We start from the raw sequence: 16,404 nt of genomic DNA, 5'->3' as shown, positions 1-16,404 counted from the left end.
ATTGGTCAGTGTAAATGCAGCTAGGCCATCTGTGTCAGCATTTAGGTTAGGATTCTGTTCTCCCACAAAGACAGAGACGAGAGACCCGAGGCTGGGGCTGGAGTAGACCTAGGTTTGTTCTGCTACCCCACATATGATGCCCCAAGCCCTGCCAGGAGTGATCCCTAAGCACAGAGCCAGGAGTCAGTCCATTGCCCGGAGTGGCCCTTAAAAAAAAAAAAAAAAAAGCCTAGTCTTCCTGATCTGATGATTATGATTCAAAAGATCGTGAAACACTTCAGAGTTAGTTGGGAGATACATGAACATTTTGGAAGAAATAAGTTTTTTCTTGGCAGTGTACTGGGGTCATTTTAGGGACACGATCTCAGCTGCTAGAAGCCGTGCAAAGATTTGGTTGGTGCTGCAGAGGTCTGGAGGGAGTTATTTCACAATTCTTGGTAACCATAAGAGTTTGTCACTGGGAGACAGAGCTCACACGCCTACAACTATTGAATAACTGATTTACAGTAACCAGTCACCAACAGACTTTGAAAGGACTGATGGGACTGGTGACTGATCATGATGTATGTCCTTTATTAACGTGATTTATAGAATGAAGAACTAGTGCCAAGTGTGTATTTTATGTATTAACCTCCACCCCTTCGGAGAGCCCGGCAAGCTACTGAGAGTATCCTGCCCGCACGGCAAAGCCTGGCAAGCTGACGTATTGGATATGCCAAAAACAGTAACAGCAAGTCTCACAACGGAGATGTTACTGGTGCCCGCCTGAGCAAATCGATGAACGATGGAAGGACAGTGCTATAGTGCTACTCACATTTAAAATAAAGTCGCTAACTAAACTTTGAATAAATTGTTGTGGGACTGGCATAATTTTGTTTTCTTTTAAATTTTATTGAATCACCGTGAGATAGTTACAAGCTTTCATGTTTGGGTTACAATCACACAATCATGAAACACCCATCATTCCACCAGTGCACATTCCCCACCACTAATATCCCCGGTATACCTTCCCTTTCCCACCCTCCCTCTGCCCCCATGGTCCATGGCAGACAATATTCCCAATGCTCTCTTTCTACTTTTGGGCATTCTGGTTTGCAATACAGACCCTGAGAGGTTATCATGTTTGGTCCTTTATCTACTTTCTGCACACATCTCCCATCCCGACCGGTTCCTCAAGTTATCATTTTCTTTCTTTCTTTTTTTTGGGGGGGTCACACCAGGCATTGCACAGGGGTTACTCGTGGCTCTGCACTCAGGAATTACGCCTGGTGGTGCTCAGGGGACCATATGGGATGCTGGGAATCAAACCCAGGTCATCTGCGTGCAAAGGCAAATGCTCTACTGACTATGCTATCACTCTAGCTGCCTCAAGCCATCATTTTCTTAGTGATCCCTTCTCTATTTCAGCTGCCTTCTCCCCTTTGCTGACGAGGCAGGCTTCCAGCTATGGAGTAATCTTCCTGTCCCGTGTATCTACTATCCTTAGGTGTCAGCCTCATGTTATGTTGTTTTATACTCCACAAGTGAGTGCAGTCTTTCTATGTCTGTTCCTCTCTTTCTGACTCATTTCACTTAGCATGATACTCTCCATGTCTATCCATTTATAAGCAAAGTTCATGACTTCATCTCTCCTGGCAGCTGCATAGTATTCCATTGTGTAGATGTAAGACTGGCGTAATTTAACTAAACCATGATGACTGAAATTAGTATGTGTTCAAATTATGCAAAGGACTGCCTATCAAATATAGTGTCACATTTCATAGAAATTTAAATTTTATAAATGTGAAATAATGAGCATAAATACTTGAAAGTACTATGTTATCACATAAAGTCTGAAACAATTTAATACTTTCTCTTTTGTTTTTTGATCAAAACCTGGCTATGCTCAGGGGTCACCCTTGGTTGTCCCTGGAGGACCACATTTGGTACTAGCAACTGAACATGCGTCAGCTGCATGCAAGGCAATTGCCTAGTCATTATTCATTATACTTTCTCTCTGGTCCCCATTATCTCAATATATAATTTTTTCGTTTTTGGGTCTCATCTGGCAGTACTCAGGGCTTTTGACTCTACACTCAAGGATCATTCCCGATGGGTGGTGAACCAATATGGGGTGCTGGGAATAGAATCCAGGTAGGTCATTTGCAAAGCAAGCGCCCCACCTGCTTAACTACTGTTTCAGCTTCATATATCTTATGTATTATTATGTATGTATATGAATTTCAGTGCTTTAAAAATTAAAAATATTTTTTAATAGGGCAAGATGTAGCTCAGACATACTTCCCATGTGGGAGGCTCTGAGTTCAATTCCCTAAATATACACAACCAAAAAGCTTTCCTTTTAGCCAAGTAACTGAAGTATTCATTAGATGAATTAATGCTTGCGATATAAAACATACCTGAAAATTATTATCTGGAAACACAACACCGGCTCTTAGTGAAATTTGATTGTGATGTTGTATAGTTGCATTGTAGAGAAGTCTGTGAAATGCTCAGAAAATATGAAACAAAATTACTCTTCTATTTGCTGATTAAAACTTTCTCCAGTATCCACTCTCTTCATCTATTCCAATAGGAAAATTACTAATCAATTTTCTGGGGAGTGAATCTTGCCATGTCTTCACTTACGTTTCTCACATCATCACTACTGTCTTATTTAATGTGGGTTTTAAATTGGATTCTGATTGAAGAAAACTTCAAGCTACAAAATCTCTGTAAGGAACCGCTGAATCTTGAACAAGGTTTTCATGTTATCATTGTTAAAATTTACATATATTTATGATGCTATGATTAGGCAGGAATATGCCTTTATTTTGGTATGAGGAGACTGATCCCATGTTCAAGGTCTGTGTGCTCTGCCACTGAGATACATACCAAACTCTAGGATTATGTCCTTAATCTTTGAAGTTACATGATGACATTTAGGGTTTAAGCTCATCAAAAATAAATATACATCTAGATAAAGCAAATACGGGAAAATAGTAACAGTTCCTGATCCTAGGTGAGAAGTATAGTCTGTCCAAACTTTTGTCATCCTCAGTCAGAGCCAGGAAAATAATATATTGACAAAGGGCATGTTTACATTGTTTGCAGACATTTTCATGCCCTGAAAACCCCATTTTGAGTAACCGTTCTAAGGTTACTCGTTCCTCTCTGAGGCTGTGTGATAAGGCATTTTCTTTCAGCATGTCCGTTTTTAGCCCCTCATAATCGGTATTGCGAGAAATCCTGCGAAGCAGGCATGATCACATCTATGATGACCGCCCAGCACTACGCTGACGCGCCTCCCTAAGAAAAGCACCGCCATCACGCGTTGCGTTTTGTTTTCAAACGTCTGCACTCCCGAGCCTCTCTCGAGAGTTCCCCCGCGCGGCCACGTCAGGACTCGCGAGAAAAGGAAAGCCTCTCGCGCGGCCTGGCGGCCACGACTCGGGGGCGGGGCTTCCGCCGTGAGGGCTGATGGGAAACGCCCTCGCAGGGCCTGTGGCGCACACGCCTCGGGAGCCTGCGGCGGGCGCCGCGGCGCATGCGCAGCCCCGAGAGTTCCGGCCTTCCGGGCGCCGAGCCGCAAAGCCGGAAGCTCAGGTCGCAGCCGGCGGGAGTGGCCGAGGCGGGTGGAAGCCGACGCGGCCTTCGTGCGTCAAGTGGCGCCTGCGGGTCGTTTGCTGCTCCCGATGTTGCGCCCAAGCGCTCTTCGAGAACTGGGGAGTCGTCACGCTCCCACGCCGCCAGTTTAGGGAACGGAGACTGGACACCCCCAGACTGCGTAGGAAAGACGGACCCGGAAGCACATGCCCCTCTCCCGAAAGCGCTTCGCTCTGAATCCCGCCCTGCAGAAGCCTCAGCTCTGAGACACGAGCAGCGCCATCTGGTGGCACTGTTTTCTTTCTGCTTTTTGGGTCACACCGAGCGATGCACAGGGGTTCCTCCTGGCTCCGCACTCAGAATCACTCCTGGAGGGGCTCGGGGGACCCTATGAGATGCTGGGAATCGAACCCGGGTCGGCGCGTGCAAGGCAAACGCCCTACACGCTGTGCTGTCGCTCCAGCCCTGGTGGCACTTTTGTTGGTCGCTTTCAGGGCTCCTCGGTCGCACTTGGCAGTGGCACTGCCTGTCCATCTTGTGTTGGCCTCACTGCTCCTGATTGGGGTTACTTCAAGGAGCAGCTCGAGAGTTTGGGACACGAGACGTCCCGAGATTTGGCGCCCTCCCGGCTTGCAGGTCCCGACCGAAGTGAGCGTGCTCCCTCCCGGGTTACGGGGCCCAGGGACCGGTCACCTGCGAGGAGCAGTTTGACGGCTGCGCTTGGGCCAAGTTGAGCCAGGTGAACGCTGGCTCCCCACGCGGTGCTCTCTCTCCAACACGCACCTCGCTTGTTTCTGTTCTCTGCTAAGCACCCAGGAAAAGCCTATGTTCTCTCTTGAACACGAACGTCTTTCTCTCCCCTCACATTTTTCCCCCTAAATGTTTCAATAAAAACCGTCTTACTTAACCAAGAAAAAATAAAAGTTGGAGCCAAGTTTCAGAAAAGGTGAGCTGGGGCTATGACAAGACCAGCGAACGTGTCAACCATGAGGGAACATGGTTGGAGAAAAGAGATAGTTCCCAGCACTAAGAAAATTCCCAGGCCTTGGGGCTGGAGCAATATCACAGCGGGTGGCCAACCTAGGATCGATTCCCAGCATCGCATGTGGTCTCCTGAGCACCTCCAGGGGTAATTCCTGAGCGCAGAGCCAGGAGTAACCTCTGTGCATCGCTGGGTGTGACCCAAAAACCAAAAAAAAAAAAAAAAAAAAAAAAAAATCTCAGGCCTTATAACAGCCTTGGTTTGGTTTTTTGTTTTTTTTTTTGGGGGGGGGGGGGTGATTAGAGGGCAAGGGGGTAGACTCTGTGCTTTACAAAGGCATCTAACTTCAGGACACAACTCCCCTCCACCAGTGTGCCCAGGTTCTCTCCCATCCCACCAACCTGCCTCCTTAAGCACATTTTCCGTTTGATTGTTGTAGTTTAGATCTGCTTGAAGTCCTGTTGGGTCTGTGTTTTAGATACACATACATACCACCTATCCATACCACCGTTCCCTGTTCCTGGTTCTCTGAACCTCTCATGTCTCCTTCCCCAGCCTTTTCATTTTATGAAAATGAAAACCTAGGGTCAGGTAACCTAGGGTCATGGTTTGCTGATCTTTGATACCTTGCATTTCCTTTCTTCTGTTCTCGAAGTCATCATTTACTTTGATTTTATTTAAAGTCTTTGTTTTTGGCCCACCTCCAGCAAAGTCCAGGGCCTCCCTTACTGCTATATTGTCTCCCCACCCTCACCCTTTTTTAAAGTCTTAGCTCTTTCTGTAGTGTGTGTGTGTGTGTGTATGTGTGTGTGTGTGTGTGTGTGTGTGTGTGTGTGTGTGTGTGTGTATGGGGGGTGCACCCAGACGTTTCTGTCCAGGAGAAAAGATGAAAACCACTAAAAGAGGAGAGAGAGGGACTGTTCTGTTTCAGTTGTGACTTGGTCAACAGATTTTCAGGCATAAAGAAGAATCAGTTTCCATGACCCAGAAACAACTGCCAAGATAGTTAAGGAACAAAGGCTGGGGCTGGAGCGATAGTACAGTGGGTAGGGCATTTGCCTTGCTTGTGGTGGACCCAGGTTCAATTCCCAGCATCCCATATAGTCCCCTGAGCACTGCCAGGAGCATTTCCTAAGTGCATGAGCCAGGAGTAACACCTGTGCATCGCCGGGTGTGACCCAAAAAGAAAAAAAAAAGGAGTAAAGGCCGTTCTTTTTTTGGGGGGTGGGAGGGAAGTGGCCAAAGACAAAAAACAAAGAACTTTTGTTCGCATTATTCTTCCTAAAACAAACAAGAAAATCCTGATATTAAGTATGTTCTTTGGGGGCTGGAGAGATAGCACAGCGGGTAGGGCGTTTGCCTTGCACGCGGCCGACCTGGGTTCGATTCCCAGCATCCCAAATGGTCCCCTGAGCACCGCCAGGGATAATTTCTGAGTGCAGAGCCAGGAGTAACCTCTGTACATTGCCAGGTATGACCCAAAAAGCAAAAACAAACAAAAAAAAAGTATGTTCTTTTGTTTCAATTTCATTGTGGGGGGGGGTCACTTTGGTTATAACTGGTAAGAGTCCTGTTCATGCCAAGCATCACTCCAGTCTGTTGAACTCTTCTTCCCACTTACTATCATGTACTATTTTATTGGTTTGGGGGCCTCATGGTGTGGCAGTGTTCAGGCTTACCCCTAGTTCTGTACTTTGGGATCACTTCTGGTGAGCTCAGGCAACAGGGATTGAACCTGGGTCACCAGTTTGCAAGGCAAGCGCCTTATCCTCTGTACTATCTCTTCAGCCCTTGAAGGCTCCTGGATTTTAAATATCTGAATATTTAAATTGCATTCCCTTTCCCCTACCTGACAAAACAAAGCAAGATATGCTGGCCCTGGAAAAAAAGGAGTTTGAACCATTCAGGTCCACTTATACACAGGTTATTTTTTAAAAACCCATGTGTTAAATTATTGAATTCAAGGCTGAAGAAATAGTGTAGCATATAACGCTTTGGTCTCTCTGGGGTAATTCTCGGTGTGATCCCTCAGCAAAGAGCCACCACTGAATTGGCTCCCTGATCCCTCAAAATTCTCTGGTCCAACCACACTCCACTGAGGAACTCTCAAATGGAGGGTGGGGGGATCTCTATTATATGTGCGTTTTCCATTTCATGGGTGGGCACCTTTAATCACAGTGTTCAAGGGCCGACTGTGTAACACTGATGAAATAACATAAAAACTTAAAAGGGGCTTGCTTACTGGATTACTTCTTAAAACATTACTGTACATTGGAATCACTTGAGGGAGTTTTGAGCACCACAGGCCAGATAACTCAAAGTGCATCATGTGGGATTTTCTTTAAAATAAAAAGTTTAGGGGCTACATTCAGCTATACTCAGGACTTACTCATGGTTCTGCATTCAGAGACCACTCCTTGTAGGGTCCAGGGATTGAGCCTGGGTCACCCTGTGCAAGCAAGCACCCTGCCTGCTCTAGTATTTCTCTAGTCCCCAGGTAGGACTTTTTTTTTTTTTTTCTTTTTGGGGCACACCTGGCGATGCACAGGGGTTACTCCTGGCTCTGCACTCGGGAGTTACTCCTGGCGGTGCTCAGGGGACCATATGGGACACTGGGAGTTGAACCCGGGTCGGCCACGTGCAAGGCAAATGCCCTTCCCGCTGTGCTATCGCTCTAGCCCGGGGACTTTCTTTTTGTTCATTTATTTTTTGGGGTCAAACCCGGTGGTGTTCAGGACTTACTCCTGTCTCTTCACTCAGGGATCACTCCTGGCAGGCTCAGGGCACCATATGGGATGCCTGGAATTGCACCTCGATCTGCTGCGTGCGAGACAAATACTCTACCAGGCCCCTATAGGTAACATTTACTTAAACTGTGAAATTGATGTGCTGCCAGGCTTGGCTATTTCTTTTTTTTTTCTTTTTGGGTCACACCCGGCGATACACAGGGGTTACTCCTGGCTCATGCACTCAGGAATTACTCCTGACGGTACTCAGGGGATCATATGGGTTGCTGAAAATCAAACCCGGGTCGGCCGCGTGCAAGGCAAACGCCCTAACCTGCTGTGCTATCACTCCAGCCCCGGCTGTTTCTTTTTGTGCTTTCTACATGGGCATCAGAATTTCTTGGAGGGGGACAAAAGATAATATAAAGATTATTCATATAAAAATGCTAAAATAGGCACTTAGCGTCTGCCTATCATGGTGGCTGTGGCTTCAATCCTGGCACTGCATATAGTCCTGAGTACAGAACCAGGTGTGGCCCCAAAACAAAACAAATAATAACTTCGGCAGAACCAGGAGTAACCCCTGTGCATCGCCAGGTGGACCCAAGAAGCAAAAATAAATAAATAAATAAAATTCTTTGGAGGCCTTGTTAAAGGTAAGTTCCTGTCCCCAGAACCTCTTGATGTACAAAACGCCGAGTGGACCCATTGCCAGTACTTCCCAGGTATGGTTGAGGCAGTAGGGCTGGAAACCCCATTTGAACTGCTGCTTTGTAGAGAACTGCAGGACAACATTGTTTTGTCCTTCCTGCATAGCCTCAGGTAGTTCAGGTTTATTGGGTTGCTCCCATCACAGTGCTCCCATTTCTCTGTGTTTATTTGTAACTTCTTTCTTTGTGCTCTGTTGACTTGTAAATATTGTTTTTCTCTTCTCCTTAAGTCCTTTGCATAATTAATTCAGAGCAATGTTCGTTTTGTATGGCACAAGAAGACAGTAAATGCTTTGCTTTTGTAACTTGGGAGTTTATTGACTCTCAGGATATTTTCCTCCTGGGCATCTCGACTTAAACCTTACTTCCTAACACCCCCAAAAGCAGGGTCCCCGACAAGGGACTGGATGGAACCTGGGCAAGCAGTAAGCTATATGTTACCCTGGAATCGAGATGGGCCTGGCCACAGTGCCTAATGCTTAACTATAAATTAAGAACTTCGGGGCTGGAGCAATAGCACAGCACGTAGGGCGTTTGCCTTGCACGAGGCCAACCTGGGCTCGATTCCCAACATATATGGTCCCCAGAGCATTGCCAGGGGTAATTCCTGAGTGCATGAGCCAGGAGTAACCCCTGTGCATCGCTCGGTGTGACCCAAAAAGAAAAAAATAAAAAGAGCTTGGTCATGGACAAATGTTGTCATGATCCAAAAAGTAATAACTAGATTCGGATGCTGCTAGGGTTAGGAATGATTAATTTGGCCTGAGCACTGTAGTCTGAGTCTGTGGCAAGACATTCCCAGGAGAGCTGCCCTACAAGCCTCAATGTATCTCTTACTGTATCCATACAAAAATAACTAATATTAAGATGTTGATTGAGTTATTGGACTGGGAAAAGGAGAAAAACACCGTAAGAGGTTTTTGCCCATGAGCTGTCAGGAAGGTCTTTGGAATACCCCTTGAGAGGGCTTTCTTATGTTGATTTTGTTACCTGACTGGGTGTAACCTCAGCCCAGAGTGCTGGGGATTTGGAGAAACTAGAGAGCTGGAGAGAGATGAGAGAGAACAGGCCGGCGAGATAGTGCGAATAGACTAGCAAGGGGGACAAAGGGGAAAAGAATATAGAACACAGGAGCAGGCATGTGGAGAGAGCGAGCCCAGGCTGCGAGATGGGGCACAGAGAGATGAGGGGGAGAGACAGGAGGAGACAGGAATGAGGAGCAGTGTGAGACTAGACTGGGGGGCTCAGAGAGGCTGGGGCAGGCGCGTGGGGAGAATGGAATAAACAGCATCTGATCAACCAACTGGCTTGACCCTCGTTTCGTCTGCCATCTGCCCCATGGCCCAGGTTGCCCTAGCTGAGGGAGCGGCCTGGGGCCCACCTGAACACCGGGGCAGCTAAGGGAAGAGCTGTTAGGGCTTCCCCCCCACCCCCCGTTGCCCCCCCCACCCCGGAGTTTCATACAGAAAACAATTTAAGACAAGCTACCTGAAAGAGATATACAAAAGGTTAATCAACATTTTATGACAAATGCTTTTGGTCAAACTGTTTCCAGGATAAGGTATACCACTTCATAATTTTCATAATTCCATGAACAATGCATGTCATATTTAATTGTCATTATTATTATAGTTTCTGTTTTTTTAAAATCTCCTGATTTTACAGATAGGGAATGTTATTTAGAAAAGAGTTTCATCTGGAATGTCACCTCCTTGACCAAAATCAGTATCAGGACCAGAGTGATAGTGCAGAAGGTAGGGCACTTGCTTTGCATGTGGCTGACCTGGGTTCTATCTCTGATGTCACGTATGGTCCCCCAAGCACTGCCAGGAGTGATTCCTGAGTGCAGAGCCAGGAGTAACCTCTGAGCATCACCAGGTGTGGCCCAAAAAAACAAAAAAGAGGGGGAAAAACACCAACTCCCCCCCAAAAAAAATTAGTATCAGATGGTTTAAATAGTTTATTGATAAACCTCAAGCTGTAAGATGTCTGGGACTCTGCTGCAGGGATCTATGTTGGTTGTAGGGAGGATAGAGGATGCTAGCTTGTTGCAGGTCAGAGCTTTGTGGGAAACATTTTTTTTTCTGTCCTGCTCCTTTTATTTGGGGGGGGGGCACACACAGACGTACCCCACCCAGAAGTGCCCAGGGTTTTCTCCTGGCTCCATAACTCAGGGGTCACTGCTGGTGTTACGCTCAGTGTGCCCTGCTCCTTTTGATACCTGCCAGGTGGATGTGGTTAGAATTGATTTTTAATCCTTTCTGTTAACTTGGAAGCCTAACTCTAAGTTCAGATTCATTTTGTTTTCGTTTTTGTGCCACATCTAGCTGTGCTCAGGGCTTTTTCCTGGTTTTGGGCTCAGGGATAACTCCTGGAGACTCAGGGGACCATATGGAATGCCGGGGATTGAACCTGGTGGGTTCTTAGCAAGGCAAGTGTTTACCTGCTGTACTGACTTGGGACCTGAATTTTTAAAAACTGCAGTAGCAAGGAGAAATGATGAAGCATCCTGACTGATGGAGAGAGATGAACACCCTGTGTGATAACGTTGTGTTTATGTTGTCTCTGAGCTGCGCAAATCACAGAACATTGTTTTGGTCCAGCCCTTGAGAGGCTAGTGGTAGTAAGTGGGTCTCTATCTGATTTGTAGATGATTAGGTTTCAATGGGTGTGTTGAGAAAAAAAAAATCCCTAAAATGTACAGGAAGGCAGGCAGACACAGTTCCTGAGGAACCTAGGATGCAGATGTGGAAACTCTGATTTCAGAAGCTTTGAAAGGGACTTGAAAAACCTCAGAAAATGGTTCCATCTTGATTCCCTAGTTATAAAGTTGAATTCTTGAGGTTAGATTACAGAGTGCAGGGGCTGGAAAGGTGGTAAAGTGAGTAGGGTGCTTGCTAGGTACAAGGTCTGCCCAGTACCCATATGGTCCCCGAGCACTACCAGGAGTAATTTGTGAATGCAGAGTCAGGAGTAACTCCTGAGTATCTTGGGGTGTCCTCAAAAAAACAGATTCCCAGAGTGTTGTTTTCATATACAATTGGGTGTGTTAGGGTGACACTATCCTGTTCCCTTTCAGGGTCCATATACCTTAAGAAGAAGGTCATGCTACAAGAGTACCGATTACTGCATTTGTCATGTCGCTTAAAGGTGGTCAACCTTGGTTTACCTGTGTACTGGTAAAAATAGAAATGTTTGGCACAGCACCAAGGCAGAAATTTAAAAAAAAATCTTTTTTTTCAAAATTTTGCTTTTTGGGTCACACCCGGCAACGCACAGGGGTTACTCCTGGCTCTGTACTCAGGAATTACCCCTGGCGGTGCTCAGGGGACCATATGGGTAGTGGCGGTGCTCGGGGGACCATATGGGATGCTGGGAATCGAACCCGGGTCGGCCGTGTGCAAGGCAAAACGCTCTACCTGCTGTGCTATTGCTCCAGCCCCCAAAAAACATCACTTCTAAGAGTGTGTTTTCTTTTCTTTTTTTTTTTTTTGGCTTTTTGGGTCACACCCGGTGATGCTCAGGGGTTACTCCTGGCTCTTCACTCAGGAATCACTCCTGGCGGTGCTCAGGGGACCATATGGGACGCTGGGAATCGAACCCGGGTTGCCCATGTGCAAGGCAAACGCCCTACCCACTGTGCTATCACTCCAGCCCCCTCTAAGAGTGTATTTTCACCTTCAATCTTTTAAATTTACTCTAAAACAAAAATTGTATGTCAATTTGAATTCAGATTAACCAGAAACTGAGCAGTAAACAAAAAATACTGTAGAATATCTTGAGTTTTGGAGAAAGCAACATTTACGCTGAGCGATAGCACAGCGGGTAGGGCGTTTGCCTTGCACGCAGCCAACATGACCGACCCAGGTTCGATTCCCAGCATCCCATATGGTCCCCCGAGCACCGCCAGGAGTAATTCCTGAGTGCATGAGCCAGGAGTAACCCCTGAGCATTGCCAGGTGTGACCCAAAAAGCAAAAAAGAAAAAAAAGAAAGAAAAAAAGAACTTTGCATGGACCAGCAGAGAATATCTGCGATGGTCACTGGGTTTGCAGATAGGCAGTGATGTAGTCTGTGCTGTGGCTTCCTTGTTCTTTTCTCTGGTGAAACTAGATATTCAGTGACTCTCAGCATTTGAGAAGATATTTTCTCTATTCTCTATTACTGTTAATCTTACATAGTGAAAAAAAATTTTATTTTTGGCTTTTTGGGTCACACCCGGCGATGCACAGGGGTTACTCCTGGCTCATGCACTCCGAAGTAACTCCTGGAGGTCTCGGGGGTCCATATGGGATGCTGGGAATCGAACCCGGGTCGGCTGTGTGCAAGGCAAACGCCCTACCTGCTGTGCTTCAGCCCCCTTACATAGTGAAATAACCCAGCCCAGTGTTGTTTCTCAACCAGGAGCCATATGGCCCCCTACTGGTCACCAGGATCTTCCAAAGAACCACAAGTGAATTGAGTAGATGGGGGATTACACAGACAGGCCCAGGAGTAAACTGTGAGCACAGCTGGGTGTGAGCCTTCCCCCACCCACTAACAAAACAAACAAAACTGCAAGAGTTTTTGTTTTGTTTAGAAGAGGGGCGTGAAAAAAATAAGGAGACAAAGGAATGTTGAGTAGTGTATGGGGTATCGAATGTTGAGTAGTGTATGGGGTATCTTAAATGAGTAGCTCTTCGCCTTTTGGTTGTGTATATAAACATCAAATTTTCTTTGGTAGTAAGGCTAACACTTCCATGTCCACTAAATTCCCTGGTCTGAAATTAACATACCATAGAATCAAAATTCAATAATTAAGGGATATTCAGAGATGGGGAAAAAAAGCCATGAAAAACACAAAGGCACATGATTAGAAATGAGAGTTTTTGGAGTGATAGGACAGTAGGTAGGGCATTTGCCTTGCACGTGGCCAAGCCGGGTTCGATTCCCAGCATCTCATATGGTCCCCTGAGCACTGCCAGGAGTAATTCCTGAGTGCATGAGCCAGGAGTAACTCCTGTGCATTGCTGGATGTGACCCAAGAAACCAAAAAGCCAAAAAAAAAAAAAAAAAAGCTTAAATTTTTCAGATACTGAACAAAGGGAAATACATTCTGCTGGGACACATAATGGCAATTCTTGCCATTAAAAACAATGGCTATCGGAGAGCCCGGCAAGCTACCGAGAGTATTCCATATGCCAGACACAGTAACAACAAAGTCTCCAATGGAGACGTTACTGGGACCGCTCGAGCAAATCGACGATCAACGGGAGGGCCTTTACCTTTACCTTTATAGTTAACAGTTAAAAATATAACACGGGCTGGAGAGGGAGTACAGTGGGTAGGGTACTTGTCTTGCACATGACTGGCTGGCTTACGTTTGATCCCCAGCATCCCATATGGTCCCCCAAGCCTGCCAGACATGATGCCTGAGTGCAGGACCCACCCCCCACCCTCACCCAAAAATGCATTAGAACACTGGCTGAACTGCAGAGTACAGACATTTTCATTGTATGCATTTGAGGAACGAAATAACTCATTGTATATGACAACAAAGAGTTCTTGGCACTTAAATATTTTGAATGAGTGAATTTCAGTGAGAGAACAATCTGAGAAATTCTTCTGTCATTCAGAATAAACAGATATTAGAATATATAACAGTCTTTGGAGATTGTATTAGCGCCGTGATTGACGGTACCATTTAATGAGGATCTTTCTTGTGAATCCGCTGGTGGATGTGGAGATTGGAGCTCTGACTGAAGCCCTTCCCACACTTGCTGCACTCATAGGGTTTCTCTCCGGTATGTACTCTCTGGTGGATGAGGAGTTTGGAGCTCTGGCTAAAGCCCTTCCCACATTTGCCACAATGATAGGGCTTCTCTCCTGTGTGGACTCTGAGATGGATGCGGAGGTCTGAGCTCTGACTGAAGCCTTTCCCACACTCATAGCACTGATAGGGCTTCTCTCCTGTGTGGATGCAACGGTGAATGTGAAGGTTTGAACTCTGACTGAAGCCCTTCCCGCACTCTCCACACTTGTAGGGCCTTTCTCCTGTGTGGACTCGCTGATGGATGTGAAGGTTGGAGCGCTGACTGAAGCTCATCCCACACTCCCCGCACTCATAGGGCTTCTCACCAGTGTGCACGCGCTGGTGAATGTGCAGCTTGGAGCTCTGACTGAAGCCTTTCCCACACTTGTCACATTTATAAGGTTTCTCACCCGTATGAACTGTGTGATGAATGAGCAGACTGGAACTCCTGGTGAAGCCTTTTCCACACCTGTCGCACTTGTAAGGTTTCTCATCTGTGTGGACAGCCTGATGGATGAGGAGGCTTGAGCTCCTGGTGAAGCCTTTTGCACACTGCTCACATTTGTAAGGTTTCTCTTCCATGTGGTCACTCGGACGGAGCTGTAGTGCTGAGCTCTCACCAAAGGCCTGACTACACCAACATTTGTACACTGCCTCAGCAGTGTGAACTTTCTCACTCGGTTGACAGTCTGCGTAGGTGGTATGTGTTTCTTCACAGTCACAACGCTGGTTCGTGGGAGCCTGATGATGACTCCGACTGACTGCCTTTGATTTACAACCATAAATGTCTTTGCACTTATAGTCAATGGGGTCTGAGGAGTCTTTGAACCGGCCATTTTGGCACTTTGCCTCACCACCTAAAAAGGGCGAGGTTCGTTCTGATACCTCAGACACAAGATTCTTTTGAAGGTTCTCTGAACAGTGGTCCATGGGAAGACTTTTCCTCTCCATTGTGCTTCTCTCACTGCTTTCTTCACTTACGGAGAGACTTTTGCTTTCATCATTCTTACAGGATGTCACTGAATTGTCTTGTGTGGTTTTTAGGCTTGCTAAAGATAAGTGTTTCTCACTTTCCATGTTTTAAAAAGTAATCACTTCGAAGAGCCACCGCACTGCTCTTGTTTCTGGAAATAAGTGATACTTTTCTCTATTTCTGAACTAATTTTGTTCAGTGTCCCCATACATTCCCTCATGAAGATTTCCAATATAATCCTGATTGCTAGTTATTGTAATGCCCCATCTCTTCTAATAGGAGTCAGCAAAATCAATTCATCAGATATCTAAGTTCACTCTCTTAAAAAGATATCCACAGAACTTTTCTCCGTTTCTTAGGAAACAAGGGACCTAGTGATGGAACAAAGGTTAGATGTCAATACTTCAGATTTAGATTCCCTAAAACCTGCAGACAATAACTAGAAAAAGTTTAGTCTTGACCTTACAGTAATATCCTTTGAATAAATGTTAAGACAGAAGGCGAGGGAGTTGAGATGATGTGTTCCAATGCTCAACACTGAATGGTCCCAAAGCATTGCTGGGGGTGGCCCTGGTGGCCTCCAGCATCATAGGGTCCTAACAGCACCAGATCGTGGGTTCTTATATTGAGTTGTCTTATGTAATCAGCAGAATACCACTGGGAGTGGCCACTCAATTCTCCAAGCTCTGCCTGGAACCCCCCTCTCTTATCCTCACTCTCAAAAGAGGACTGAGTATAGAAGTGAAAAATTCTTTTTTTTTAATTCAATTTGTCTATTCTTAGTTTTTTTCAAATTGAATCACTGTGAGATACCGTTACAAAGATTAAAGTGAAAAATTCTTTTGTTTTGTTTTTGCGTCACACTTTTTTTTTTGGTATGTTTGTCTTTGTGCCATACCTGGCTGTGCTCAGGAGTTCAGGAGTTACTCCAGGCTCCGCACTCAAGGATCACCTTTGGCAGGCTCAGGGGACCATAAAGGGTGCCAGGGATTGAACCATGGTTGGCCACATACAAGGCAAATGTCCTACCTGCTTCGCTATACTATCTCTCCAACCCCTTGGGTCACACTTTTTTTTTTTTGGCCTTTTTTTGGGTCACACCCGGCGATGCACAGGAACTACTCCTGGCTCATGCACTCAGGAACCACTCCTGGTGGTGCCCAGGGGACCATATGCGATGCTGGGAATTGAACCTGGGTTGGCCGCGTGCAAGGCAAATGCCCTATCCGCTGTGCTATGGATCCAGCCCCCTGGGTCACACTCTTAACTCTACAGAAGGATATGCAACAATTTATTTTTTTATTTTTTATTTTTTTGGGTCACACCCAGCGATGCACAGGAGTTACTCCTGGCTCTGCACTCAGGAATTACCCCTGGCGGTGCTCAGGAGACCATATGGGATGCTAGGAATTGAATCTGGGTCAGTGGCGTGCAAGACAAACGTCCTACCCGCTGTGCTATTGTTCCAGCCCCTATGCAACAATTTTTATGTTGCTGTTGTGTGGCCATACCCACACACCCAGCATTGCTCAGGGATTACCCCTGGCTCTGCACTTAGATGGTTCTCAGGGGATTATCTGAGCTGCTGGGGATCAATCCTGTGTCAGCTGCGCACAGGCAAGCGCCTTACCCGCTTGT

At 46.2% G+C, this 16,404-nt stretch overlaps 1 protein-coding gene across 1 annotated transcript; it reads right to left on the bottom strand.

The window, feature by feature from the left end:
• Positions 1-13,654: 13,654 nt before the first annotated feature.
• ZNF239 (zinc finger protein 239) lies at positions 13,655-15,044 on the bottom strand. Its single transcript, XM_056121069.1, has one exon. The coding sequence runs from the start codon at positions 14,868-14,870 to the stop codon at positions 13,686-13,688; it is 1,185 nt and encodes a 394-aa protein (XP_055977044.1). The 5' UTR covers positions 14,871-15,044; the 3' UTR covers positions 13,655-13,685.
• Positions 15,045-16,404: the final 1,360 nt, after the last annotated feature.

This window comes from Sorex fumeus, unplaced genomic scaffold (assembly GCF_029834395.1).
Source record: "Sorex fumeus unplaced genomic scaffold, SorFum_2.1 ptg000043l, whole genome shotgun sequence".
In the NCBI taxonomy this organism is placed as follows: domain Eukaryota; kingdom Metazoa; phylum Chordata; class Mammalia; order Eulipotyphla; family Soricidae; genus Sorex; species Sorex fumeus.
This window is presented reverse-complemented; position numbering and strand designations above follow the sequence as displayed.

Excerpts from the sequence above, each read along its gene's own strand:
- ZNF239 (XM_056121069.1), bottom strand. The coding sequence starts at position 14,870 with ATGGAAAGTGAGAAACACTTATCTTTAGCAAGCCTAAAAACCACACAA.